This window comes from Psammomys obesus, unplaced genomic scaffold (genome assembly GCF_907164565.1).
Source record: "Psammomys obesus unplaced genomic scaffold, mPsaObe1.curated_primary_1811, whole genome shotgun sequence".
Classification (NCBI taxonomy): domain Eukaryota; kingdom Metazoa; phylum Chordata; class Mammalia; order Rodentia; family Muridae; genus Psammomys; species Psammomys obesus.
The window spans coordinates 4,397,495-4,424,673 of record NW_026593947.1 but is presented as its reverse complement, the minus strand read 5'-3'; the positions used below and the strand labels follow the sequence as shown (position 1 = coordinate 4,424,673).

Genomic DNA, 27,179 nt, shown 5'->3' with positions numbered 1-27,179 from the left:
GCCAAGTACTAGAAGCTGGAATGAAGATTAGAAAGTTCAGATTTCAGACAAGGGTTCTGGGTACCTAGTAAGTTTTGTTTTTGTTTTTGTTTTGTTTTCTAGAGAGGGCTCAGTCCTCTCTATTTACAGTGGCTTGCATTGGAGAGAGGAGATGGATGCCCAGTACCTTCTGAAGGGACAGTGCAGCATGGAGACTTTGAGGGTCCCTTAGAGAAAGGGTGGGAGAGCCCTTCTCCCCAACTCCCTGCCATGCATAATTCACCAGAGGTGAACCCTGCAGCCTGGAGTTAACCTGCTGCTTTGCTGCTGCTGCTGCTGCTTCCTTTGCTGACTTCAGAACCAGCATTTTCAACCTTTACCCCGTGGGAAAATTAAAACATTTGCATAAAGGTGGATCTCTGAGTTTAAGACCAGCCTGGTTTACAGAGGAAGTTTCCAGGATGGCCAGGGCTACACAAAGAAACCCTGACTCAGAAAAGAGGAAGGAAGGAAGGAAGGAAGGAAAGAAGGAAGGAAGGAAGGAAAGAAGGAAGGAAGGAACACAGACAGACAAACATTTGCATAAAAGTCTACAAAGTGGGAAAGATAAGAGATTTGAATTCCTTGTCCTATATACAAGTTCTACTGTGTTTGATAGAAAATACTAGTATTTAATGTTGCTCATAAAACCCACCTTATTTTTACCTTATTTTTAAACGTTTTTCTTCAAACTCATCAAGATGGAGTTGGATTTTTTACCTATCATGTCTTGGAGTGAGAAGCTGCTACAGGAGGAGTGGAGTGCCCCTTTAGCAGCTCCTGCAGCCTCTGAGCTAGGCCCTAAGACAAGGAATCAATTATTCTGTCTACCCACCAGCCTGGTCTGTTGGAAGCCTGCCTCCCTAGGGGTGGATCCTTGGCCAGGAGATTGACCTGGCCCCATTGGAACGTTACCTCTGCACCTAGGCCAGAGATTCTATTTCTTGACCAGTAGTTTTCTCTTAACAGGCCTTGGCCCCACCCCCTCACAGAGGTAACCATAAAATCTTTTGTGTAATTCTCAGGAGCAGAGAGGAAAGGAAGTTCTTGTTTGACGCCTGAAAAGAGATGTGTGAGGTAGTAAAGGCAAGGGTTATTAACGTAAAAGTCCTGGGTCCTAGGTGGGGAACCAGGAGACAGGGACATTTTAAAAGGTACATTTTAAAGTCCATTAGAATATGCAACCATAAGAGCCTCCAGAGTGACAAACACAGGACCCGCTTTCAAGCCCTTTGACAGCTGTTGGGTGTGTAAAACTGTCGTCATGTCCCTCTCAGAAGGCTTTTACACAGGACGAGAAGATGATCAATGTTTAAATTAAAACAATAGTCTGGAAGGTGACACCCACGTTTAGTCCTAGTGGCTGGGAGACAGAGGCAGACAGATCTCTGAGTTGGAGGACAAGGCCCAGGACAGCCTGGACTACACAGAGAAACCCTGCCTTGAGAAACAAAACAGGTGACCAGAATTAGTCTTTTTTTCTTTTCCATCAAGGCTCATTGAGGGTCTAGTTCTCAGGTCACCTGGGCTTGGGAGGGACAGTAATAGAGAGACACATTGCAGAGAGAGAACTCAGGTGAAGCCTGAATGAACCAGAGAATGAAAAGGAGACAGAAGATTAGAGCAGATTGTTGGAGTTAGTTTGAGGCCAAGCAGAGCAATTCAGAGACCAAGAGAAAAGCCAGATAACAAAAACAGCTGAGTTGAACCAGCCAGCCCAGAGCTCAGTAAGGAAAAGAAAGGGTGAGCTTATTCAGCAGTAAATCGCAGAGGCTGAATATCCTAGGCCTAGGTTAGATTATACGGAAGCTAGAAGCTTCCAGGACTAGGTCTGGCTTAGCAGACAGAGGCAGTAAGCCTTCAAGACAACTAAAGCAGGCAAATAAAAGTTCCTTTTATAGGAACATTTACAACCACCAAGTCCGGCTGTCGCGATCTGTTCTAAGCATCCACAGCTGGTTTAGGAAGACAGCAGCTGTTGGCTTGAGGAATAGTGATGAGCAGTTCCATCTTAATAAAGAGAGCTGACTCCGAGCTGTAAGACATAGATAAAGTAACAAGGTAATAATGTTTGCACACTGTTAGGCCATGAGGCTTTGCAAGTCCCCAGATAAATTTCATAGAAAACACTGTCTATCTGTCTGCCTGCCTATCTATCTATCTATCTATCTATCTATCTATCTATCTATCTATTCATCTCATTGGTTCTCTTTCTTTAGAGAACCCTGACTAACACACCATCCTTGCCACCTAAATGAGTCACTGCCATGCTGAGATAGTGTGGCCTTTTTCTTTGCCTAGTTATTTGGTTTTCATTTCACTTTACTGTTTTAATACTAATGTGCCATTTATTAGTTCAATACCAACATAACATATATTTTCTGAAAAAATAAGTTGAAAGAAACATAGAAGAATGAGGAGAAGCTAAAAAGCAGGAAAAATAAAAAAACAAACCCAGCCCTGTGCTACCCATAGAAGCTTTGTGGTGATTTATCACTTTGACCTAATTCCCTTGTCCGTGTTGCCCTCTGTTCTGTTCTGTTTTCATGGCTCAGATGGTCTGTGGACATGTTAGGTTCAGACTGCTGGGCTCCAGGCCCCTGGCCTCCCAGCTGGCGCTTGTCCTCCTCGGGACTTGGCAAACTCCTGTTTAGCCCAGGAAAAAGACATTGGCTTGAAACACAGCAGCAGGGCTTGGGCCTCAGCTGGTAGGGTGCTGGCGTAACATCTGCCAAGCCCTGGTTCCACCCACAGTGCTCAATAAAGTGGACATGCTGGAGCACCCCTTCGTCCTACATGATCAGAAGTTCAAGGTCATCCTCTGTCTTTGGCAAAGAGAAACTCACTGGAAGCAATAAAAAAAAAAAAAATAGAATTTGGGGCAAAATTACCCAGGCTCCAAGTAGGAGTTGAAAGTAGTAAGCAGTGGCTCACGCCTGTAATCCCAGGACTCAGGAGGCAGAGACGGGAGGATCTCTGAGTTTGAGGCCAGCCTGGTCTACAGGGTGAGTCCAGGACAGCCAGGGTTACGCAGAGAAGCTCTGTCTTGAAAAACAAAACAAAACAACAAAACAAAACAAAAACCCTGATCACCAGGTAGGAGTTGAGCAGCACGTCAGAAGCAAGGGTGGGACAGACACTTTTTTTAAAGTCTCGAGGGGCCGTGTTTTCGATCGCTGTTCTGTGATCCTCTGCAGGATCCTCTGCAGTGCCTCGACTGCGTCTCATCAGACCCTGCTGTCATGCCTGCAATTTCCACATGTGGGTTTCTCTTCTTTTTTCTTTATTGCACTTTATTTTAAGTGCATTGGTGTTTGCCTGCGTGTAATGGTATCCGACCTTGGAGTTGTCAGCTGCCATGTGGTGCCGGGATTTGAACCCAGGTCCTCTCTGGAAGAGCAGCCAGTGCTCTTAACCACTGAGACCTCTTTCCAGCCCCTGCATGCGGGTTTCTTAATAGTGGTGCCGTTTCTTCTCACTGCTAAGCCCCAGCCCCAAAGGGAGCGAAACAGTCATCTGAATGCACACTGACACACACAGCTTGCAGCGTATTTCTTTTCTCTCTGTGTGTGCCTGTGTAGCGTGACATAGTCTGTGCCGCACTGTGTTGTTTTGTGTTGATACAGGGTCTCAGATTGACTAGGCTGACCTAGGACTCACTGCATAGCCTAGGATGATTTTGAATTGCTGCTGCCTTTATTTTTCGTGTGTGTGTGTGTGTGTGTGTGTGTGTGTGTGTGTGTGGTGTTTTCACGCTGGGAATAAATTTTTTTCTCTTATCTTTATTCCCTAAATTTAAAGACTGGCACATTTGCTAATTCTCTGAGAAGCTTTTCAACAACAACAACAGCAAAACAAACAAATAAATAAATAAATAAATAGCTCTTACTCCAGCAGGCACCAGGTAATGGTGAAAATCGTTGATTCTCTCCCCATGCTGCACAAATGTTTGTGTGTTCTAGATTTTTGCTCTGTTCTCACCGGCTCGACATTTCCACAGGAAACAGTACACTAAAATTTCAGACCTCATTTGTAACACAATTTGTCAGATGCCAACAACCTTCTCCAAGGACATAAAAAGATGCAGAACACTAAAAAATGTATGACACTTGCTTCTTTTCAGAGAAATATCAGGAGAAGAAAGATAACTTAGGCCTGGTATGTCTTGAGTGAAATTACACAGTTCATGATTTTTGTCCCCTTTCACTGGTAGGCTGGCTCTTAGCTGCTGACTGCTGCTCAAGGAAACAGTTCGATTCTCGAGTGTGTTCAAACGCCTGTCAGCATCAAAGCGTCTTGGGCTGCTTGCTGATTACCACTGCAGGGGCAATGGGTCATTGCTCTGCCATGATCGTGCTTAAATCTGTGGCTTAAACATTCTTAAAATGGCAGCTAACTTAGAGGATGCTGATGTTTTCCTGGACTATTTGCTGTGCAAATGATTCAGGCCGTGAATGAGGTTTGCTCAGATACGTCCAACATTAAAGACAGCATTGTGTGTTAGCAAGTCAGGCATTCTTATTTGTATTTAATATTATCAGTAACACCTGAGTTCCTCTATAAGGCTAAAATTGGCCCATCTTAAACTTCCCTTCATGCTGGGTAGAACAAACAGGCGGTTTTCAGTAAGTCTGGTACCACGTGCTCACGGTAATAAAGTCTGAAGCATTATTCAGAAGCCAGTTCTTCTGAACGGTTCCTGGGGCCTTGGAAAGTTCTGGAGCTTGTCATTGGGAAGGAAAGGTGGGGAAAAGGCCCAGCCTTGTGACGGGTAACAGCTACATAATCCATCCTGTCTGCAAACAGGCTTGGACGTGAGTTCGCTTCTTCCTTGACTCGGCATCTCTTTTGTTTGCGCCAGTGCTCTAGGAGATGGGAACAGGAATAGTAAGCTACTTTTAACAGCAAGTTGGATCTGGAGATACCGGTGGAATGCCAGCCAGAGACAGGATGAGGCAGGAGGATGGCTGAGAGTTCAAGGCCAGCCTCTACTACATATGAGACCGTGTCTAAGACATAGATAACAACAGGGCCTTTCTCTCCTATAGGATTTCAGACTGTCATGGTTTGTAGCTTTGAAAGGTTTGGTGGTGGCTGGCATGTAGCTCAGTGGTTGAGTGTTATCCTGACATGCTCAAGGCACAGGGCAGGGTTTTTAGAAATGCTGAGTGGTAATGAGTTCTTGTGTTTATGTTTTCTTCCACGAGCCTGGCTGCCAGCGTTGGACTTTGCCAGCTGCCTTCAGCAGCTGCCTCCAGATCCATTCCTGTCCTCCCTCCCTGCTGGCTTCTCCACGGCCCTACAAGGAGAGCGCTTCTCTGAGCCACTGGCATTTGATGGGAAGGAAGCGAAGGCTTTCCCAGCTTGGAAGAGGCGGCAACTGTTAAAAGTTCTCATTATACGCAGACTACAAGTCTTCCTTTAGACTTGAGGATCCGATTTCCAGCCCTGGCGAGATGGAGAGGCGCTTCGGGCAGCACCACGGCCAGCGCCCGCTGTGCCCGCCCCTCAACATCAATGTGAAGGCGGCAGAAGACGCCTCACCCGCAGCCCGGGCGCAGCCACGCCGCTTGGGGCCCCTGTAGGGACTAGCTGTGACCCAGAAGGAAAAACCGTGGGGTTGGGCGAGAAGACCTACCTAACTTCCTAGTTTTGTTTCCCAAGGAGCTCCGTGAAAAACGGCCGGAGGGGAGGGACGGCCCTTCCTTCTGCTCACCCACCACCCCCGTCAAGAAAGACAGCACACACTTTATTGCAGCAAAACAGAACGGCTGGCTTTAATGCTTCAAGTTTTCCATTTCCTTCCACAGGGCTTTGTTCGAAAAATAACAAAATGAGGTAAAACGAGTCAAGGTATGTACACGTCAAAAACGGGTGCGGGCTGCGGTGGCGGCGGCCGGGGCCACACCCCGCAACCTCGGCACGGCTGTCGTCCTGAGGAGAGAGCGCAGGCGCCCGCCGCGGCGCCTAGAAGCATTTGCGGTGCACGATGGAGGGGCCAGCCTCGTCGTACTCCTGCTTGGTGATCCACATCTGCTGGAAGGTGGACAGCGAGGCCAGGATGGAGCCGCCGATCCACACGGAGTACTTGCGCTCCGGGGGAGCGATGATCTGCAAGACAGGGGTGTCAGGCGGCCGCGCGCGCCCCCCGCCCCGGCCCCCCGCCCGCTCCGGGCGCGACGGCCACCTTGATCTTCATGGTGCTGGGCGCCAGGGCCGTGATCTCCTTCTGCATGCGGTCGGCGATCCCGGGGTACATGGTGGTGCCCCCCGACATGACGTTGTTGGCGTACAGGTCCTTCCGGATGTCGATGTCGCACTTCATGATGCTGTTGTAGGTGGTCTCGTGGATCCCCGCGGACTCCATGCCTGGCGCCCGGGGAGAGCAGCGTGAGCGGCGGCGGGGGCAGGGCGCTGGGGGCACGGCGGGTGGGGGAGGGCGGCACAGCCGGCCGACTCACCGATGAAGGAGGGCTGGAAGAGCGTCTCCGGGCAGCGGAAGCGCTCGTTGCCGATGGTGATGACCTGCCCGTCGGGCAGCTCGTAGCTCTTCTCCAGCGAGGAGGACGAGGCCGCGGTGGCCATTTCGTTCTCGAAGTCCAGGGCCACGTAGCACAGCTTCTCTTTGATGTCGCGCACGATCTCCCGCTCGGCTGTGAGGGCGGAGGCAGCAGGGGGGCGTCAGGGAAAGGCCTTCCGGCGGCGCGCCCTGGGCGAGCGCGGGGGGGGGGGGGGCACGCACCTGTGGTCACGAAGGAATAGCCACGCTCCGTGAGGATCTTCATCAGGTAGTCGGTGAGGTCGCGACCAGCCAGGTCCAGACGCATGATGGCGTGCGGCAGGGCGTAACCCTCATAGATGGGCACGTTGTGGGTGACACCGTCCCCAGAATCCAGCACGATGCCTGCGCGGGGGAGGGGCGGCGGTGAGCGGAGGGGACCGGCCGAGCGCAGGGATGGGGCCGTCGGGGACCCGAGGGGCACGGCACGCGCTCTTGGGGCCCAGCACCAGGCGGGGTGGGCCGCGCGTGCGCACTTACCGGTGGTACGGCCGGAGGCGTAGAGCGACAGCACGGCCTGGATGGCCACGTACATGGCAGGCACGTTGAAGGTCTCAAACATGATTTGGGTCATCTTCTCCCGGTTAGCTTTGGGGTTCAGGGGGGCCTCTGTGAGCAGGGTCGGGTGCTCCTCGGGGGCCACGCGCAGCTCGTTGTAGAAGGTGTGGTGCCAGATCTTCTCCATGTCGTCCCAGTTGGTGATGATGCCGTGCTCGATGGGGTACTTGAGGGTCAGGATACCTCGCTTGCTCTGCGCCTCGTCGCCCACGTAGGAGTCCTTCTGACCCATACCCACCATGACGCCCTGCGGGTGGAGACGTCAGACGCCTGTTACCTCGGCCGGGGCGGGAGGGGGGGGGGAACGCGGGCTGTCCGCAGGGAGCCCGCCCTTCTCTGCCAGCAGCCCGACCTGGTGTCTGGGGCGCCCCACGATGGACGGGAACACAGCCCTGGGGGCGTCATCCCCGGCGAAGCCGGCTTTCACCAGGCCAGAGCCGTTGTCACACACGAGGGCGGTGGTCTCGTCTTCGTCGCACATGATTGTCTGGTTTCTGCAAGGACAGGGCCGCGGCGGGGTTGAGCGTTTATGTGTGTGTGACGGGGGTTTGGGTGAGGCTCTGTCCAACCGGCTTCCCTTCGGAGATCCAGAAACTTTTCCTAGCCCCTTGCCTAGGGCCAGGGGACGCTGTCCCAGCTCAAGGCTGTGCTTCAACTAAGCAGTCTACCGACCACGCTAGGTCCTCCAACTAGGCCTGCAGGGGACATCCTGAGACCCTCTACCTTCCCTTGCAGGCCTCACACCCCGCAGCCGGCACTAGGGCTGTTCCAATCTCATCTGCGGAAGCGACGCTAAGGCGCCCTGCCCACACGCCGTCCTGTGAGAGGGTCGAGGATTCTGCCCAGGCTTTGAAGGGTAATACTGTCCCAACCACGGGGTTGCCTATTTGAACACCCACAGCGTTCCACCCAAAAGGAACCCATCACCTGTCTCCTATTCCAGAGAAGGACAGCTAGGCCTCGCTGCCCTTTAGAAAAGTCTTGGCCTCAGAGGGGGTTGCCCTAAGGCTAAAGCAAAGCCGAATTTCTCCCAACACATCTGCAAATTAGTCTTCCAGGTCCTGGGGTGTAGCTCTGTGGGAAAGCCAACCCACATTTTGCATCATAAGGGCCCAGGTTAATTCCCAGTGGAGAAAGGGTGGGAGGGAAGGGATGAAAGGAGAGGGGGGGAGGTATTTCAGGGAGAGGAATCTCAACCAACCAGGGGCTGGTGTGTGGCTCTGCAGGAGAACACTGGCTTGGTCACTTGCAGGAGGACCTGGATTTAGTGCTCCCAGGGACAGGAGAGAGCTCAGACACATCCTAAATGCCTAGTCAGCAGCCCAAGTGGGCTGGAAATGAGTTTGGAGAAATTTCCAGAGCCCAGTTTCTTTAAGGTGTCTGCCTCTGGGGCAGAGCGCAGTGCTAGACACAGGCCCAAGACTGGACAGCTTGCTCTCCTGGGTCCTCAGTCACCCTCCCCTCCCCACCTCCACCCTACCTGCTGCTCTGACTCTGGCCCTGGGTGTCGAGGGAGGGAAGTGAGGCTTCACGTCCGCGTAACAGCCTGGCCCCCAGCTCAGGTTTTTATATAGTCCCGGGAGCTCTCTCCACACCGCCCCGAAGGAATGTTGTTGCCCTTCCCAAGCCATATTTGGGTGTCGGGCACTAGAGTCCCTTCCTTCGGCTGGTTCTCAGCCTGGGTCCCCGCCCGGGTCTCCCGCACTGACCAAAGAAGGAGAGGACTGGCCCTAGCCCAGGTAGCTAGGACCGGACCGGGCCGTAAATGGAGAGTGTCCCCAGCTGTCTGCCCCTCCCAACTGGCTCCGAGGCTTGCTGAAGGGCTGGGCTGGGCCAAAGGTCACTGCTTCGCAGATCGCTGCTCTGCACTTCCCAAGTTTTACCTGTTTCAAAGGTCTCCGCAGCTCTGCCCACCTGGGCGCGTGAGCCGCTGAGGAGGTCCTGATTCCTGCCACACTGCACCCATTTATGGGTCCTTAACTCATGCGACCAGGCCCTGATGCTTAAGCCCAGGGGATGGACGTGTGGTCAGGTGAGCTGGGAGGGGTCATGGCTCCAGGTAGGGATGGAAAAGAAGCCCCACATTTGAACTCCATTTTCCTTCCCACTTCAAAGATCCCCAATCCAGAGATCTGACCCACATTACCACCCCCACCCCCCCGTTCCCAGCCCCTCCACACACTGTCAGTCAGTTCAGGGCGCGCAGCTGTCACAGGGCAGACAACTGGCGGCGATAGAGGAGGTAGTGAGAGGAGCCGTGGGGGCCATGTGGCACATGAGGCTGGGGCATGAGAGATGTCCTTGCATTCCCGAGGTGCACTCTCGAATGGAGGAGTCAGAGTGGGGGTCCCTAACTCCAGACCCTCATCTGCATGGCTGGGTGGGACAAAGGATAACCCTTCCCCCTTGGAGGCACCAAGTGCCCCTCCCCTGAAAGAAGGCTCGTGCCCACAACTGTTGGAACCTAGAGGGGGCGGGGGCAGAGAGAGGGGGTGACTGGTGTCCCTTCTAAGGAGCACCAAGACCTTCGGCTGCAGCCCCGGAGCGGCTCCGCCCAGGCAGACTCATCTTTATATTTAGAGACTGATGCCTGTCAGCCAGCTGCTTCCATCTACCTTGGAGCCCCCACCTGCCAGGCCCATGGGGGTTCTATTTATACCACTGATGGATGGGATCTGCCTGTGGGTTTCTAGAAGGAGCTACTTATGGAAGGTGGGGTGGGGGTGACCGCAGGTCATCTCTTGGCGCCTGTCTCAATTTGGGCAGGGAGAGGGACCACAAGGAAAGTGTTCTATGACCAAACAGGCGACATGCTTTGAGGGGTGCATCAGGGCCAAGCCACCACGGAGCCATTCACTTTTCTGATGGCTTAAGCGTTCCCAAAATAGTTGTTCACATTTGGAGTGGAACTTAGCAGCTGGGACAGGTGCAGATCCTCCGAGGGCCGGGGAACGCTGGGGCTCCTCCGGGCTCCCACGGTGTTCCCCTAAACCCGGGCTGCACAGCCTCACAGGGCCTTAGAGTAAGGACAAAGCTAAGGAAGAAGCAAGCAGCAAACATGTAGTATGTACAGCTTTGGGGAATGCTTGTATTGGGGTCACGGATGTAGGAAGGAATGCGCTGATGCCCCGGGCCTCAGAAGGCTCAGGTTGTATGCACTGCCTCAGATCCCAGATGACCTGGACTCTCGCTTATCCCACTGTAGTGTTCTCGGCTCCCCAGAGTCCACCAGGAGGAAGCGCCTTCGAGCTGCGAGGAACCACTGCACCACATCTGGCCCAGCAGCAGGCAGGTGAGCAGATGGACTCTAACCTCAGCTGCACTGTCTGTCCTTTCTCTGGGATCCTGGCTAGGCTCTCCACCATCTTCCTGCTGGTCTCCCAGTGCTTGTGGGCAGGGCACTTACACCATCCTGCTGGTGTGTTCACCCTCATCTCTCCTTTGTCCCTTTACTCCTCACCTTCTAGTAGTCCTTACACAACCTTTCTACCCAGGGGCAAACAGGACAGCTAACAGGTAACAATCCCCCACTCCTCTTTTATAGTAGAGCTTCCCCAGCGGCCAGCAGCACAGCTCAGCTCTACCCTTTCAACCCTTGCAGAAGGTCTGGAACCAGAACTGCACGGGACCTTCTCCAGGGAGGGCACGGTGTCAGGGGTCAGCCTTAAGGCATTGACTCTCTCATGTAGATTCTGGGGATTGAATTCAGGCTGCCTGGCTTGCGGCGCTTACCTGCTGAGCTGTATGCTGGCCCCAGAGGCTGGCTCTTATGGAGGAAAAACCAAACCAAACCGCCTTGTTTTTATGAAGGTCATTCTGTACATGGGACCCGCCATCCTAACAGATGAGGACGGGCTCCTGGAAAGGCTCCTTTGACTGAGAACAGAAGTCAAAGATGTGCAAAGTATTCACGATTCCCATAAAACAAGAGCTGCTCTAGTACAGCCCTGGCTCATTTCAAAACAGGAAGCCAAGGCTTCCAGGCTATATAGCTGCTTCGTGTGTATTTCTACCACATGCCCTAGAAAAGCTGTTCTAGCCAGGATCATGGGGCACACTTGGAGTCCCAGCACTTGAGAGGCTGAGGCAGGGGGACTGAGAGTTTGAGGCCAGAGCTGCAGTGAAACCTCTCACAAAGTTTCATACAATGTGTATAATGTATAACATACACACTATATATGTTGCAGTATATATTGTATTTAATGTATAGGTTCATGTGGTCTTCAGATGAGCTATCAGGATACGGCAGCTGGCTTGGAGCTCGCTCTGTAGACCATGCTGGCCTCAAATTCAGATCCACCTTGCTCTGCCGCCCGAGTGCTAAGATGAAAGGTATGTGTCACTATGTCTGGTTCGGTATGTGGGCTCTTCACACATGAATATTGCATCATTCTGAGGACAGAATGGGAGTGGGCGGGGAGGCTGTGGGGGACTGAGAGACCACGGCAGCCTAAGGCGCCTGGGTTTGTCTCTGGCTCTTCCCACAGCAGCAGCTGAGAGAATGAAACAATGAACTGTCTCTGCCCCGCACAGGCTGGCGGGGCGGCTTACTGGGGTTTACAGCAAGTGTGCTTTAGTCCTGCCCAGGTCCTCCCCGACTCACATCCTCAGAACACACGGCACTCACCTCTGCTCAAGGTCACTCAGTCCAGGCAGACATGCTCAACAGGCCAACAAGGTTAGGGGAAAAAAGGATTACTAGGCATCAGCCAACATTCGGGGAGTTGATTGAGAAACCATTGATTCTTTAGAGATGGATTATATGCCCAGTTTTCAAGACTTAGGAGAGAAAGATACTCAAAACTGAAAGTCTTAATTTTATTTTTACTGCTGGGCGCAGTGGCGCATGCCTATAACCCTAGCACTCTGAGAGGCAGAGGCAGGTGGATCGCTGTGAGTTCGAGGCCAGCCTGGTCTACAAAGACAGTCCAGGACAGCCAGGGATAACAGTGAAACCCTGCCTCAAAGAAAAAAACAAGACAAAACAAAAAAACAAAACCATTTCATTGTTACTGTTGGAGCAAGGTGAAACGTCAGCCATTCTGGAGCTGCAGGGTGAAAGAGGGTCAGCCTCCCTCCTGACAGGTGGGCCACACTCACAGCTCCCAGAGCAACACCTATAGGCAGCATCATGTCCTAGAAGTCACTTAGGGGCTGGAGAGATGGCTCAGGGGTTAAGTACTCTGGTTGTTCTTCTAGATGTCCCGAGTTCAATTCCCAGCACCACATGGTGGCTCACAACCATCTGTAATAAGATCTAGTGCCCTCTTTTGGCTCAGGTATACATGCAGGCAGAACATCGCATATATATCTTTAAAAAAAAAAAAAGTCACCCTAGGAAGCCCGGTGTGGTGGCGCACCCCTTTAATCCCAGCGCTTGGGAGGCAGAAGTAGCCAGACCTCTGTGAGTTCAAGGTCAGCCTGGTCTACACAGTGAGTTCCAGGACCATTAAAAAAAAACCAACAAACCTTAGGCTCATGAGTCAATCCTGAGATTATAGCCGATGCTAGGCCCATATTAGGTAGCAGTGACAATTTACTGATAATTCAAAAAGCCACACAAACATCTTACTTCATTAAGACTCAGCACTTGGGGGCTGGAGAGGTGACTCAGAGGTTAAGAGCACCAATATGCCCAGCTGCTCTTCCAAAGGTCCTGAGTTTATTCCCAGCAACCACATGGTGGCTCACAACCATCTATAATGAGAGCTTGTGCCCTCTTCTGATCTGCAGGTGTACACACAAACAGAATACTGTATAAAAAAAAAAAAAAAGAAAAGAAAAAAGACTCAGCAGTTGGGCTAGAGAGATGACGCAGCAGTTAAGAGTACTGTCTGCTCTTCCAAAGGTCCTGAGTTCAATTCCCAGCAACAATGTGGTGGTTCACAACCATCTCTAATGGGATCTGATGCTATCTTCTGTCATTAAGGCATACATGCAAATAGATGCTCACATGTATAAATAAGTAAATCTTAAAAAAAAAAAAAAACGACTCAGAACTTATTGATGGGTATGGACATCACACGTTTAATCCCAAGGTTTAGGAGGCAGGTGCGTCTGTGAGTGTGAGGCCAGCCTGGAATAAAAACAGTGAATTCCAGGTCAGGCAGTGACACAGTTGGAGCCCTATCTTAATGTTTTTGTTTGTCTTTAACTCCGTGTAGACGGTGAGGAATGGTCCCAGTAAACTAGCAGCTGTCAGCTTTCCTGAGATAAAGCCAGTGCTCTGTTCTCTCAGGCACAGTGGAAGTGAAATCTGGCATCCATTTTGCTGAGTAGCAACTTCCCTCTGGCTCTGCCCAGGAGATACCAACTTGGCAGACTCCGGAGTGTAGCACAGCCACAGTGACCCCAGACATGGAAGAGGGCAATCTTTAAAAGCATTTCCCTTAGCTCTCGACAGTAAAATACCATCATGTTGTTTCCCCTTCCCTTGCCCAACAGTGCAACACGCTGGTCCCCACTTTCCTGCTCTCAATTCATGGCCTCTTTTCCTTTACTGTTGACCTAAATATAGACACACAACCTGCACAGTCCACAACGTGTTATTTGTGTGACTATTACTTCAGGGCTGGAACTGAATAACCAATGCGGGCAGGCAACCTGTTTTGTTTTTCAAGACAAGATCTTCCTATGTTGGCCAGCCTGGCTTTGAACTCCCGTCTCCTGTCTCAGGCGTTCCAGGTGTACGTCACCACACTTGGCTCAATCTTATAGGACAGGAGGAAGGTGCACAGGAAGCAGTGTGGAGGGGCTGTGGGCCTCACTGGACCAAGGGAGGCTGCCGGAAGGACAGCAGCCCAGGAACAAGGGACTTCAAGTGAGAAAGGAGAAGAAAACACCTTATAGCTAAAAAAGAAAATCGGGGTTGCAGCCCAGTGTGTGTTATAGCTCCCAAATAAAGCACGAAAAGCCTGGCGGCCACAGATCACACTATACAAACTTCAAGTCGATATTTTATAAGCAAGCATTTATACAAATTTTAGAAACCACCATTTCTACAAATATCACATCTGTCCTTGGACATAATACTCATAATTTGCTTTTAGAACAAACTCAAAGTACGGGTTGGACTTGAGGCTTCCGAGCTGCTCTGCCTGCAGCAGGTCCTTCACCTCTGGCAAGTATTCGCTGAGTTGGATGCCTGCAACAGAAGACACAGTCACTCTTGCTTCTGCGCCTCCCAGCAGGTGAGAAACTGGGAGTGCTGTCACTGAGCACACAAGGCCCGCACTGGGCCCCATCCACAGTGCTCCCAATGTGGCAGCAGCCTCTTCAGAGCCCCTGCAGTTCTCACTGGTCAAGACAGCTGCCCCAAATGAGTCCGTAGTAGAATCTGAAATTGTCATTTCTTTTCTACAGTTTAAGTCAGTCCTTCAATGTGGATGTTTTCAACTACTAGTCATTTCTGTGTTGCCCTATTTGGGGAATAATTTAATAGAAACACAGCCAAAGAGCTGGCCACAGTACTGCAAAAGTGTCACAACCTGGTGCCTGGCCTTCCAGCACTCAGGATGGGAGGGAGAAGGATCCCTTGTACCCGATAGCCAAGAGGAGCCTGGGAAGCACAGTAAACCTCTGCTCAAAGAAATGGACATATACACGCATGCACACATGGGCACGCACATACACGAGCATGTCAACTGAGGTCAGACAGTAAGACAGAGGGTTAGGAAAGCCAGGAAGCACCACGGGACTACTGAGCCACAGCGATTACCACAGTGCGCGCAACCTCATCTGACAAAGAAAAATGAGCAACATCATATGATCTGCTACATTACTCTCAGGCTCTCTGATTTTAAAGACAACACTCTCAAAAGAAGGCCCTTGAGAGCTAGAGAGATGGCTCAGAGGCTAAGAGCACTGGCTGCTCTTTCAGAGGTCCTGAGTTCAATTCCTAGCAACAGCACGGTGGTTCACAACCATCTATAGTGAGATCTGGTGCCCTCTTCTGGTGTACATGAAAGCAGAGCACTCATGTATAGAAATAAATCAATCTTAAAAAAAGAGGAGGCCTGGGCTGGGGAGACTGCTCAGCAGTTAAGAGCACTGGCTGTTCTTCCAGAGGTCCTGAGTTCAATTCCCAGCAACCACATGGTGGCTCACAAACCATCTATAATGGAATATGAGACCATTCTTGGAGGCCCTTGGCCAGTCTGTATTCTTGATGTATCTAGCACTGTTTATGTAGTTGTTATAAGTTGAATAACTCTGTATCAGCAGAACACAAGTGTGTACCAGGTAGGGGCAGGCATGTTTTATGTTGATTAGAAGACCTATTTTTCATGCACATTCACAGCGAATGTTGGGGTCATGTGAATGACATCCCAGTGAATGCCACGCTTATCCATTCTGCAGGATCACTGGACTTGGGTTACATGTATGTTCCTCGAATAGAGCATCTCTGCGAACAGATCTACCAGAGGCAGCCTGTCTGGTCTGCATGTGCTGAACCTGGGACCCTCTGTTTGGATCTAGCAAGTCTGAAGGAACCACATTTGTTCTTTGTCTTTTCTGACACATTCCATGTTTTAAGCTCCCAGAATACAAAAGGCAGAAGTCTCTTCTGAGATTCATCTTTCCAAAAGTAGCACATACTTGGTAAATATGTAAATATTTATTTTATGTAATATGTAAATATTAAATATTTAAATTGTAAATATGTAAATATTTATTTTCATATTTGTAAATATGAAAATATTTATTTTCAGTAAATAGAATTTTTCTTCTTTAGACACAGACTACAGGCACACAGCATATTTAGTTCTTATTTTTTTAAAAAATTCTGGACACGAGTATTTTGCTGCTTATCTGTATATTGCTTCGTGTCCTCAAGAGGCCGGGCGTTCTGTCCCTGGAAATGGAGCTACAGGCATGAGGCACTGTGCGGTGCTGAGAATTACACCCAGCTTCTCTGGAAGAGCAGCAAGTGCTCCTAACCATTCAACCATCTCTCCAGCCTCAATTTTTTTTTTTTTTAAGATTTATTTATTTTATATATGAGTGTTCTATCTGCATGTACACCTGCATGCCAGAAGAGGACATCAGATTCTAGTACAGATGGTTGTGAGCCACCATGTGGTTGCTGGAACTGGACTTAGGACTTCTGGAGGAGCAGACAGTGCTCTTATCCACTGAGCCACCTCTCCAGACCCCATCCAGCCTCAAATTTTAAATTCCATTTTCTTTAAAAATTATTTATTTATATAATTGTTTTCTGTGTTTTGCCTGCGAAGGTGAAAAGGAATGGGCTGGAGCTATCGACAGCAGTTAAGTCACCATGTAGAGGCTGGCCTTGCACAAGGGCTCTGAACTCATGAACCCTCTGCAGCCCTGGTCACACGTGTTACACTTAGAGTGTGCATGTGCGAAGGTCACACGTCAGCTCTTGGAGTTGGTTGTCTCCTTCCAACACACGGGTTGTGGAAGAAATGGCTTTACTTCCTGAGATGGCTCAGCAGCCCTTGTTTTTATTTCATGTATATGTTTGTGCCAAGTGTGTGCAGGTAACTACGGAGGTCAGAAGTGGGTGCTGTTTACTAAGGAGCTGGAATTACAGGCAGCTGTGAGCTAGGCACTGAACTTCTGTCCTCAGGAAGAGCAGGGTGCACCCTAACTTCTGAGTCACTTCTGCAGACCCCGTCATTTATTCTCAACTGCGGAGTAAGGAATATACCAACCAACGCCCGTGTATCTCATTTCCCATCTGCAGTCTTCACAGGAGTCAGCAGAGAATCGCTACTTCGGCCACAGCCAGAGTCTGTGCATCAGGTGGAGAGCTTCACCATAACCCTGGTGACCCCACGTCCCCAGTGCCAAGAGCAGAAAAGCAGCTTTTGCTGAGAATGAGGCTCTGCCCACATGTGATCCTGCTTCACCTGATTCACCAGCCCATGTCACACTGGCAGTTCCCATGACACCCAGAACCAAGGAGGAACACTTAATTTCTTTCTTATCCCCTGGTTTTTGAAGACAGGGTTTCTCTGTGTAGCCTTGGTTGTCCTGGAACTTGCTTTGTAGACTAGGTTGGTCTCAAATTCACAGAGATCCACCTGTCTCTGCCTCCTACATGCTGGCATTAAAGGCGTACACTACCAAGCCTGGCTGCAACGTTTAATTTCTAATAGTTAATAAACCACTTACCATCTTTTATAAGTTTCTGCAAGATTTTCACAAATACACTGTCTTTAGACACTTCAATTGGATCATCTTTGCCATCCGAACCAGACCAGCTGGAAAAGAAAATTACAAGGGAAACAGGATCATTGTGGCAGCTTAGACAGTGATTTCTGTTTGCTACTGTGGCTTTCTCCTGATAGCCATGGGACACTGGGACACTGCTCTAAATTATCAAAATCATGGACTTTAAATGTGGACACAGCTACATCTGTACTGACCTAAGCTAAGCTGGCAGCAGAAGCCATCACTGTCACTACCACACAATTTTAAAAAGGCGCTTAAAAAAAAAAAAAAAGAAAAAAAAAGATTTATTTATTTAGCAAATGAGTGCCCTATTGACATATATATCTGCACGCCATAAGAGGGCATCAGATACAGATGGTTGTGAGCCACCATGTGGTTGCTGGGAATTGAACTCAGGACTTCTGGAAGAGCAAGACAGTGCTCTTAACCACTGAGCCATCTCTCCAGCCCTGGCGCTTCTTTTTTTTTTTGGACATACATTTTGCTATGCAGTGCATGTTAGCCCCAGCCTCTTTACTCACACGCCTCACCGCTCAGGTGCTAGAATTACAGGTGTGTATCATCATACCTGTTGTGAGGCATCTTTCTAAAGAAAATGCTTCAAGTAACAACTCTAGTCAGCATCCTAAAACGCTGTTTTTCAGAGCACAGCAGTAGCAACAAGTTTAGCAAATCCTGTCTTTCCTGAACATGAGTGCACCACAGCACAGTGAAGAAGAGCCGCTTTCTTCCCAGTGGGTCTGTGTTGAATGTATACAAACCACAGGCAACCTAAAACACAGACTAGAAGCTGGTAAAGGGGCTGCCAAGATGGCTCAATGGGTAAACATATTTGCCATGCAAATGTGATGACCCGAGTTTGATACCTGGGAAAGGTAGGTGGAAGGTTGATTCTAAAAATTATCCTCTGACCTCTAAAACATAGACACACACACACACACGTGAAAAAAAATTTTTTTTAAACAAAGAGTCCTCAAAATTACAGTATGTTTCTGAGAGCAGGAGAGCAGGAGAGCAGGTCCTGCACCTTACTGGCTGCAGCACTCAGGAGAGCAGGTCCCGCAGTTTACTTAAGCAGCACAAGGGAAAGAGGGTAGAAGAGCTGGCCCCGGCCCTTGGTTACAAGGCTTTGAGGAGTGGGCCCTGTGCCTTGACGGGGAAGCACAGTGGATCTGGCTCTGGAGCAGGGGGTGCAGGTGAGCAGGCCTCAGGGCATGAAAGCAGGGGAGTTGACCCTGCCTCCTGCTCATGGTGGCACAGGGTGGCCTAGGCAGACCAGTGCTGTGAAGCTTGCTCTGGTGGCCTGGGTAAGAAAGAGCTGGTGGGCTGACCAGCTCAGCTACCACCCAGGCCCAGATCCAGGGCTCTCTGAGCTGGCCCACCTCAAATCTATATGATCTGTGAACAGTTGGGATGTGTGAAAGGGCCAGTCCTATTGGTCCAAAGCTGCAGGATCTCTATGACACTGGGCAAAAACAGGATAAGCAGGAGAAAACCTAATAAGGATCCAGTATCAGCGGTGTCACAGAAACCAGAGATCTGGATCCAGAACAATGACTCGCTGCAATGAACATTTGTGAGTAAAGACATGTGGATATACTGTGGAACACACTGCGATATTCTATAGTTTGTATGATGAAATGTTTTCTATGCTTTTTTTGTTGTTTGTGTTCTGTTTCTTTGGGGGGAGGAGGTTGCAATGGCTATGAGGAGATGGGGAGATGAGCAGGACTGGGGTGCATGATGTGAAACTCACAATAAAGAAGCAATAAAAAGTTTTTAAAAATTAAGGCATTTTGAAGCTGGAGAGGGTCTGGTTTAGTTAACAGAATTATGTAATTCTAGCTCTGGGAGATGAAGACCTTCTGACCTCTGTGGGCACCGGGCGTGCATGTGTTGCATACTCACAGCAAAACCCTCATATACATAAACTAAATGTTAAAAACAAACACCAACCTCCCTCCCTCACCCCCCAAAAAAACAAAAGGAAGAGAAGCAGTGATTTATACATGGGTGGTCCTCAGTCACTAATGAAACCAACACTGCTCAAAGCTGGAACACCCAGAAGCACATAAGCCACAGTTCTGCCAGAAGCAGTGCCAGCGGGCTTGGCACCCAGGCCGGGACTCACTCATCTCTTTGCAGGGCTCTACACAGGATCTCCAGCTTCAGATCATCGATGCTCACATCTTCTTCCTTTACAGGAGAACACAACAGCCTGAGTTCAGGTTGGCTTTAGAAATAAAGTGTACATTGACATTTTAGGTATACTGACTCCTAATTAACACTGCTGTTCTACACTAATTCATAGCCATCACCACCATCTATACAATTTATTTTCTATGTGTGAGTATTTTGCTTGTATGTCTGTAAATGGATTGCATGTGTACATGATCCCAAGGAAGCCAGAAAAGAGCACAGGAGTCCCTGGAACTGGAGTTACAGATGGTTGTGAGCTGCCAGGTGGGAGCTGGAACATACCTGGGTTCTCCACAAAAGCAGTGAGTGTTAACTACTGGGACACCTCTCCAGTCCCCTTCACCCCCTTCATTAAAGTGTGAGTACTGCTGATATCTGTGCTGCTTTCAGACCACTCTGAGTTCATCAGGAACTTCTAAGGGGCTAAAATTATAAGGGTCAGGCAGGGAAAATCCTAGTGAGTAAAGCATGGAACCGCTGTAAAAATGTTGGGTGTGGGGGTCCACATTTGTAATCCTAGCTGAGAAGGGAGAGAAAGGGGGATCCCTGGGTCTCACTGGCCAAGCCAGTCTACTCTAATTGATGAGTTTCAGGCTAACAAATGACCTTGTCCCAAAGGCAGTGTGTGGAAGGTGCTCCTGAGGATGACACTCAAGGCTGTCCTCTGACCTGCACACCCAAGTGCACGGATGCACAGCTGCCTACATATGAAGCCCACAGAACAAAAACAAATGGCTGCAGAGCCACGGGTGCTGGCTCACACTCGCGAGTTCAGCCACTGGGAGGTGGGAGGGTGAAGTAAGAGGGCTCCTGCCATACACACCAATATCCTGTCTCAGAAACAGAACAGAACAGAAACAAAAAAGAGAACAACAACAAAAGAACACAGAAAACACAAAACCGAAAAACAGGCTGGAGGGCTGGCACAACCATTAACAGCGCTCTCTGCTCCTACGGAAGAATGGGGTTTGGTCTCCAGCACCCGCACGGCGAGTCAGCCGTCTGTAAAGTGAGTTCCAGGAAATCGGTAGTCTTCTGGCCGCTGTAGGCACTGCACACACATGCACACACTTAAATGCATGCAGGGAACACTCACACACAAAAAATAACAACAAAAAGCTATGAGAAAGTTACTATAACTAACATCTACCAAACAACTTGTAGTTACACAGCTGAGAAACTGGACCTGAGCCTCCTGCACTTTTGACTTTTGAAAGCTGAAAGCAGGTGGCTACTGAAGAAGAATGCCTTCACACTTTGAAAAGCTCCATTAAAATTTTTTTCAAAACAAGTGCTCAGCAGGTAAGGGCACTTGCCACAAACCAAATGACCTGAATTTGGTCATGGGAACCACCTGGTAAAGAGGATAAAACTGGCAAGTCACGCTGGACCCAAACACAAAGATAACCATCCCCAGTTTTCTTCCCCTTGCACAGTAAAAGCCAACTGGAAATGTGGGAGGATTCTCTAGAATTGGTGTTTCCCATCAGCTTTTCTAACAGTGTGGATGGAAGTCTGATTCCCAAGACAAAAGAAGTTCCATTCCTCCTTTTTATATGTATGCAGATGGTTTTTCAAGACAGGGTGTCACTATATAGACTTGGCTGTCCTGAATGGAACTCACTCTGTACACATCAGGCTGGCCTCAAACTCACAGATATCCACCTGCCTCTGCCCTCCGAACCTCCCGAGTGCTGGGATTAAAGGTGTGTGCCACTACTCCCTGCCAGCCAGACTGATTTCTTACCTCATCAATATATTCCAGCAAGTCCAAGGCTTTCTTGAAATCATATTCATTGGCTCTTCTGTTCTCTTCACAGATATACAGCTGCAACACATTCCAAGGTATAAGATTACCCAGGAGATTATGTGAAGAAAACAAGTCACTGTGTTCATTTACATAATCTGCATATATTTTTGTAGCCAAGAACAATTTCATATTTGGGAGCTAATATTCTGTGTTCAGAAAACTGTCTAGCAATACATATTTTAAGCCCAAAATTAATTTGTATAATGAAATAAACATATACTTTTAAAAAATGCCAAAAAATTTATATTCTTAGACCAAGAATATAGTACAAGCTTTTCTTTTTCTTCCTTTTTTTTTGTTTTGAAAAAAACAAACAAAAAAACACAAACAAAAACCACTTTTTTGATTAAAATTACCAATATGAATTTTTCCTATCCTTCTCTGCTAACAACTATGTATAATAGGACAAATTTTACTTTTAAAAACTGTATACAATCCTTTAATGTAAAAAATCTTTTATAAACTACTTCCTAGTTTTCATCGCCACACGGTTTAAACCTAATTCTTTGCAAAATCCCTTTGCCTCCACTTTGAAACTGGAGAGTGGCATTTAAACGTGTCTGAGCAAGACTGGCATCACACAGTCCATGAACTAATGGCACCTACAGTCTCTACCTGAGATCTCTCTCTCAGGAGACAGCACCACCCAGAAGCTCTGCTGCCAAAAGAGGTGCACAGTCAAGGGTTCTGGACTGCTGCTTTCCTTTAGCAGCACGTAGAGCAGACTCAGGGCAGAATGCCCAAGAGGAGGAAGGCGGTGTGGAGGAGTACCAGCTGCTCACCCGATGCATCCGGGATGCTCTGGCCTGGTCACTTGGTTGCCAGGAAACGGGAGAAGACAGTACCAAGCCTGCACACCTTAGCTCCTCCAGGGCAGCGTTGCTCACGAGAGTGCCACCCAGGGGACCCCAGAAGGCCAGGGCAGCTACCTCCTGCTAGTTCTTCCAGCTCCTAACAGCTTTCATAGGGGAAAGGTCTATGGCAGGTGGAGAGGGAGGAGACCCCGTTAGGATCGGCAGGGTACAGCCTAGGAAGTGCAGGCTTGATGTGGACATGGAAACAGGTCAAGGCTGTAACATCCACGACACTCACGCTGATAAGCTGTGGTGCTGTCAGCACAGGCATCGCACTAAGACTCAACTGTCTCTCAGTCAGCAGCTGCTCTGGAAGGGTCTCCTGGTGTAGCAGGAAGCGCTCTTGCTCAGCCATTGCTGTGATGAAGGACACACAACAATGGGATTTCACTTTTGTCACCACCAATCAAATACAAATAGAAAACCAATCAGCTGTGAAAATCCATCACTACCCCAGTCTCCAGATGTTATGTTATTAACTGCTTATGCGTCACTGCTGACAACACTTACTGTTTGATCTAGGGCCTACACATGACCGCAGCAGCAGAAAGCATCTGCTGAGAGAGAAAGTTACTTAAGGAGGCCAGAGCTCTAGTTGTAGGGCCCCTTCAGGGCAGCTCAGTGAAAGAACATGGCAGTATCATTCAGAAACCATGACATTTCAGAGTAAAAAACACTGGGCTACTGGAGAAAGGGGACACACTGCTATAGTCCACCACAGCAGTCATGTTTGATAGAGGCTGAAGTTCAGGATGCCTACTCACAGCCAAAACCAGAAAACAAGCCCGGGGGGGTGGGGGTGGGGGGCACAGACATGGGCAGCTAATCCCAGACATCACTACGCAGCCTACAGAAGTTACAGGCTTATGGCAATATCATCTGATAGGAAAATGTTCATTCACAGCATTCAGGAGGCTGACATGGAAGGGCTGTAAGCTCAAGGCCAGACTTCCATAGCGAGACCCTATTTGAAGGGAGAAAAAAGTTCGAGTTTTTTAGTTGTTCCTACAATATTCATCATAGCTGTTCAGCTGAGGGATAACCAAAGATGTAGTCAAAGGCCTCACACTGATTTGGTAACAGTGCCAGTGGTGCCTTTAATGTAAAAGTGTGCCTCACCTTTACTAAGAGCCGGAGAGGCCAGGCTGGCGTCACCGTGCAGAGTGCGGGTCCCTTTGGTGAGATGCAGGGGCAGGATACGCCCTGGCAGAGGGTGTGAGCTAACGCACACTGCCATGCCACAGCACCGCACGAGCGCGAACATAAGCTCGCCTCACCTGAGAGGTCTGAGTACCGACACTGACAACCCAGCAGCAGCTTCTCCACCCTCAACTCAGGGGGCTAGCTTCTGTATGTGTATAGAAGCCAGAGGCTGATGCTGGACTTCCTCTTCAACTGCTCGCTGCCTTATTTTTATAGACAGGGTTTCTTTAAAAATCCTGGAGCTCACTCATTTGGCTAGACTGGCTGGCCAGCAAGCCCCAGGGATCCTCGCTTCCACTACAGAATAGCAATGGCACTGCCGAAGCCAAATAAATACACACCAATGATCAATGGGCGGAAGAACAGCACTCCTCCTGAGAAGGAAGAGCTACAGGCACAGCGGGATGGACTCTGTGCCTTCTCGTTCTCATGCCCTCTCACCTTCAATTTTCTCTTGCAGCGTGTCCTCTGGAAGATCTGAAGCTAATGCAGCCAATTTACTCAAGCCAAGAAGGGTTTTTTTCTTTGCAAAGTAACGAGTTTCCATATTTGCCAAACCAAGCAGTGTCGTATGTGCCTACAAAAAAACAAAACAAGAAAGCCGTTTGCAAGGAAGACACGTCGGTAAGGAGCAAACCTAGTGGGGTCAGCGCCATGCACGAAGCGATGCACAGGACATGTCCAGCTGAAACGGCAGCTGGGAGGGAGACGCAGAAAGCATGTGCTCCACGTCAGCTGTGCATTCAGTTAACACTGTTGGTGATAAACACACTGTAATCTGCGCCGTTTTTACTCATACTTTGGAGTTTTGCGTGCGTGCTCTTGTGTGTGTACATGCACACACACGTGTGTGTGCAGCCCACATGTTTGGTGTCTTGACCGGCTGCTCTCATATGAGATAGGCTCTCTCACCGAACTCAAAGCTCATGGACCCTGGCTGGCTGCCCCAAGAGCTCCACGGAGCTACCTATCTCTCTGTCTTGCCACTGCTGAAATCGTGTGTGTGCACTGCAGGTCTGGCTTTTTACATGGTTCTCAGTTTCCCGACTCACATCCCTTATGTTTGTGTAACAAGCACTTTACAACTGAGCCAGCTCCACCGTGCCCATGATTTGAATTTTCATTAGAAGTCCTCAGCAAGAAAAGGCCAATGATTTTCTATAAAAATACTAAAATGTCTATAATTTAAAAATCTGTAGTAGGGCGAGGGCAACGAGCTACACGTGCAGTACAGGAAGAAAGACAATAGCGTTCCGATGGTGTGAGGACAGGAGCTGTGCTGGTGAGTTTCTGTCAACTCCACAAACCCAGACCCGCCTGGGAAGAGGGAATCTCACTGGAGTGACCGTCTCCCTCAGACTGGCCGGTGGGCAAGTTTGTTGGGACATTTTCCCTGCTGCTACCTGACGTAGCAGGCCCACCATGGGCAGTGCTGTCCTGGGCAGACAGCCCTGGGCTACATAAAAAGGCAGCTGCACATGAGCCTAAAGACAAGCCAGGAAGCAGACTGCCTCCGAGGTTCCTGCCTCTGCCTGTTTCAGTTCCTGTCCTGACTTTCCTCAGTTGTCAGTGTGATAGGGACCTGGGTAAGTTGTTCTTGGTCAGTGTTTATCACTGCAGCAGAAAGCAAATCAGTACAGAGTGCATGTATTAACAATCCATAAATAGCATGTTTTAAATAAACATATAGACTGTAAGCTGACACATCTTAACTATGTTTATATTCATAGAATGCAAAATGAAGTTTAAACATATACATGTAATGTTAAAAGATAGAAGGCTAATTAACTTACCTATACCATAAAAACTTGTATTTGAGAGCCTGTGAGATGGCTCATCAGATAAACTCGCTTGGCACCAGGAATGTTGGAAAGAACTGACGCCCTCACGTTGTCTCCTGATCTCTCCCCACCACTACCCACTGCTCATGCACGTAGATGAATTTCGTCAGGTGCGATGGCACATGTGTTTAATCCCAGCACTCAGAAGGCAGAAATAAGTAGACCTCTGTGAGTGTGGGGCCATCCTGGTCAACATTGTGAGTTCCAGGTCAGCCAGGACTACCTGACAGAGATCCACCTCCAGTGAGAAAAGAAAAGCCTGGATACCACCCCTTTATCAGCTGTCTGGCTATAAACAACACTTTAATTACAATTCAGACTAATTAAAAATACTTAAACTGTATAAGCAGCTGCTTCTCAAAAGCAAACCATCTTACCTTTTCTAATTCTTGACTGTTTATCTCATGTAACCAGCTGAGATGCTCATGAGCTTGCAAAAAATTTGCCAATTGTCCATGTTGAGAAATGGGCTGAGATAATAATTTGCCCCGCTTTCCTTTTTCCAGGTACCAACGAAAGAGAAAATCTGAAAAATTCTACAAAGAATAGACCCAAGAATGTATCAACAGTTAGTAAAGCAGCTTTAAAACTATAAAATACTAAGTCCCTTTCAAATACCTTCAAATAGAAACCTTCCAACTTTTCTTTTACGTTTGAGTGAGTATGTGTGCACTGGTGTGTATGCTGCAGGTGTCACGGCACACAGATGGAGGTCAGAGGGCAACCTGAGGGCTTGGTTCTCTCCACTTCACAGGTTCGAGGACCCAACTCAGGTCATCAGGTGCTAAGCCGCTTTGCAGTTCCCCAAACAGAACCCTTTAGCCAGTAACTCCTTTACTGTGAGAGTCCATGGAGAGACGGTTCAGCATCCACACCGCTGGCTGCTCTCACTGACAGGCTCAATTGCTAGCCCCCACGGTGGCTCACTCCTGTCTGTAACTCCCGTTCCTGCTAATCCAATGCCATCTCTTCTGGTTTCCTCTAGCCCCAGGCATACATGTGGTGTGTAGATAAATGAGCAAACAAAGCATCCTTACACACTTAATTCAAAAGCAAACGGACAAATGCTCCACGGGTTAGTGTCCGTCCCACATGGCCAGTGCTCTCCTACGCCTGCATTCCGCCATCTCTGCACAGCTTCTTGAAAGCTCAGCAGGGACCCTGCCCTGGTAGGGGGCTGAAGAGATGACTAGTGCTCGTTGCTCTTGCAGAGGACCCGGGTTTGGTTCTCAGCACCTACATGATGGCTCACAACCTCCAGTAACTACAGTTCCAGGGGGTCTTCTACCCTCTTCTGACCTCCACAGGCATCAGGAACGCTTATGGTGCACATAGGCACCCGTGCAGGCAAAGCACTGACAAACATAAAAGCAAAGTATGGTGTCAGCGCTAACAACGAGCGACTGAAACACACCGGGCCTCACAGGAGCAGATTACCAACTGTGGCTATTGGAACTCAGGTACATTAAAGCCTGTTTTCAGCCAGGTGGTGGTGGTGCATGCCTTTAATCCCAGCCCCGAGGAGGTAGGGGCAGCCGCCCTCCAGGTACACAGAGAACAAGCAACGATACAGAAAACCACCTGTTTTTAGTTGGGCACGGTAGTTTTAATGCCAGCACTTCAAAGGGAAGGGCAGGTGGATCTCTGTGAGTTCAAGGCTCAGTCTACAGAAGGCGTTCCAGACAGGAGTGAGACCCTATCTTAGAAAACAAAACCAAAACCAAGCCCATACTCCTCAGACACACTGGCCAATACCTCAAGCCACTGACAGCCACTTACAACCAGCGATTCCCCTTTGGGATAACACAAATATCTCAGTCACCACATGGAGTTCTGTCAGCAGCAGCGAGCGGCGACGTCCTAGAAGGACAAGCCTTAGGGTGGGGCTCTATCCTGTGAGCCCTGCTAACCTGTGGTCCAGAGGAGCCCCTTGC

At 49.2% G+C, this 27,179-nt stretch overlaps 2 protein-coding genes and 2 long non-coding RNA genes across 4 annotated transcripts in view; 2 read left to right on the top strand and 2 right to left on the bottom strand.

Annotated features, from left to right (window-relative positions):
* Positions 1 to 5,909: 5,909 nt before the first annotated feature.
* Acta1 (actin alpha 1, skeletal muscle) lies at positions 5,910 to 7,382 on the bottom strand. The gene is made up of 5 exons (XM_055617573.1): positions 7,058 to 7,382; positions 6,761 to 6,922; positions 6,480 to 6,671; positions 6,206 to 6,387; positions 5,910 to 6,129 (listed from the first exon to the last, which is right to left on the bottom strand). The coding sequence occupies exons 1-5, from the start codon at positions 7,374 to 7,376 to the stop codon at positions 5,986 to 5,988; spliced, it is 999 nt and encodes a 332-aa protein (XP_055473548.1). The 5' UTR covers positions 7,377 to 7,382; the 3' UTR covers positions 5,910 to 5,985.
* Positions 6,375 to 10,423, top strand: LOC129684422 (uncharacterized). Its single transcript, XR_008721324.1, has 3 exons — positions 6,375 to 6,408; positions 7,871 to 7,991; positions 10,341 to 10,423. It is a non-coding gene; the product is annotated as an uncharacterized LOC129684422 (long non-coding RNA).
* A 3,655-nt stretch (positions 10,424 to 14,078) lies between these two features.
* The window catches only part of Nup133 (nucleoporin 133), a 52,225-nt gene continuing 39,124 nt past the window's right edge, over positions 14,079 to 27,179 (bottom strand). The window contains exons 20-26 of the mRNA XM_055617572.1: positions 25,623 to 25,781; positions 23,846 to 23,981; positions 22,440 to 22,558; positions 21,285 to 21,365; positions 19,470 to 19,534; positions 17,279 to 17,367; positions 14,079 to 14,279 (exon numbers count right to left, since the gene is read on the bottom strand). Of these exons, the coding sequence (XP_055473547.1) occupies positions 14,143 to 14,279; positions 17,279 to 17,367; positions 19,470 to 19,534; positions 21,285 to 21,365; positions 22,440 to 22,558; positions 23,846 to 23,981; positions 25,623 to 25,781 (786 nt within the window). The 3' untranslated portion in view covers positions 14,079 to 14,142. The remainder of the gene's footprint in view (positions 14,280 to 17,278; positions 17,368 to 19,469; positions 19,535 to 21,284; positions 21,366 to 22,439; positions 22,559 to 23,845; positions 23,982 to 25,622; positions 25,782 to 27,179) is intronic.
* Positions 14,266 to 17,270, top strand: LOC129684420 (uncharacterized). Its single transcript, XR_008721323.1, has 3 exons — positions 14,266 to 14,325; positions 15,494 to 15,736; positions 16,848 to 17,270. It is a non-coding gene; the product is annotated as an uncharacterized LOC129684420 (long non-coding RNA).

Coding starts and splice junctions, on each gene's coding strand:
- Acta1 (XM_055617573.1), bottom strand. CDS start 7,376: ATGGTGGGTATGGGTCAGAAGGACTCCTACGTGGGCGACGAGGCGCAG. Junction 6,923..7,057: donor CGCCTCCGGCCGTACCACCG/GTAAGTGCGCAC, acceptor TCCCCCGCGCAG/GCATCGTGCTGGATTCTGGG. Junction 6,388..6,479: donor CTTCCAGCCCTCCTTCATCG/GTGAGTCGGCCG, acceptor CCCGGGCGCCAG/GCATGGAGTCCGCGGGGATC.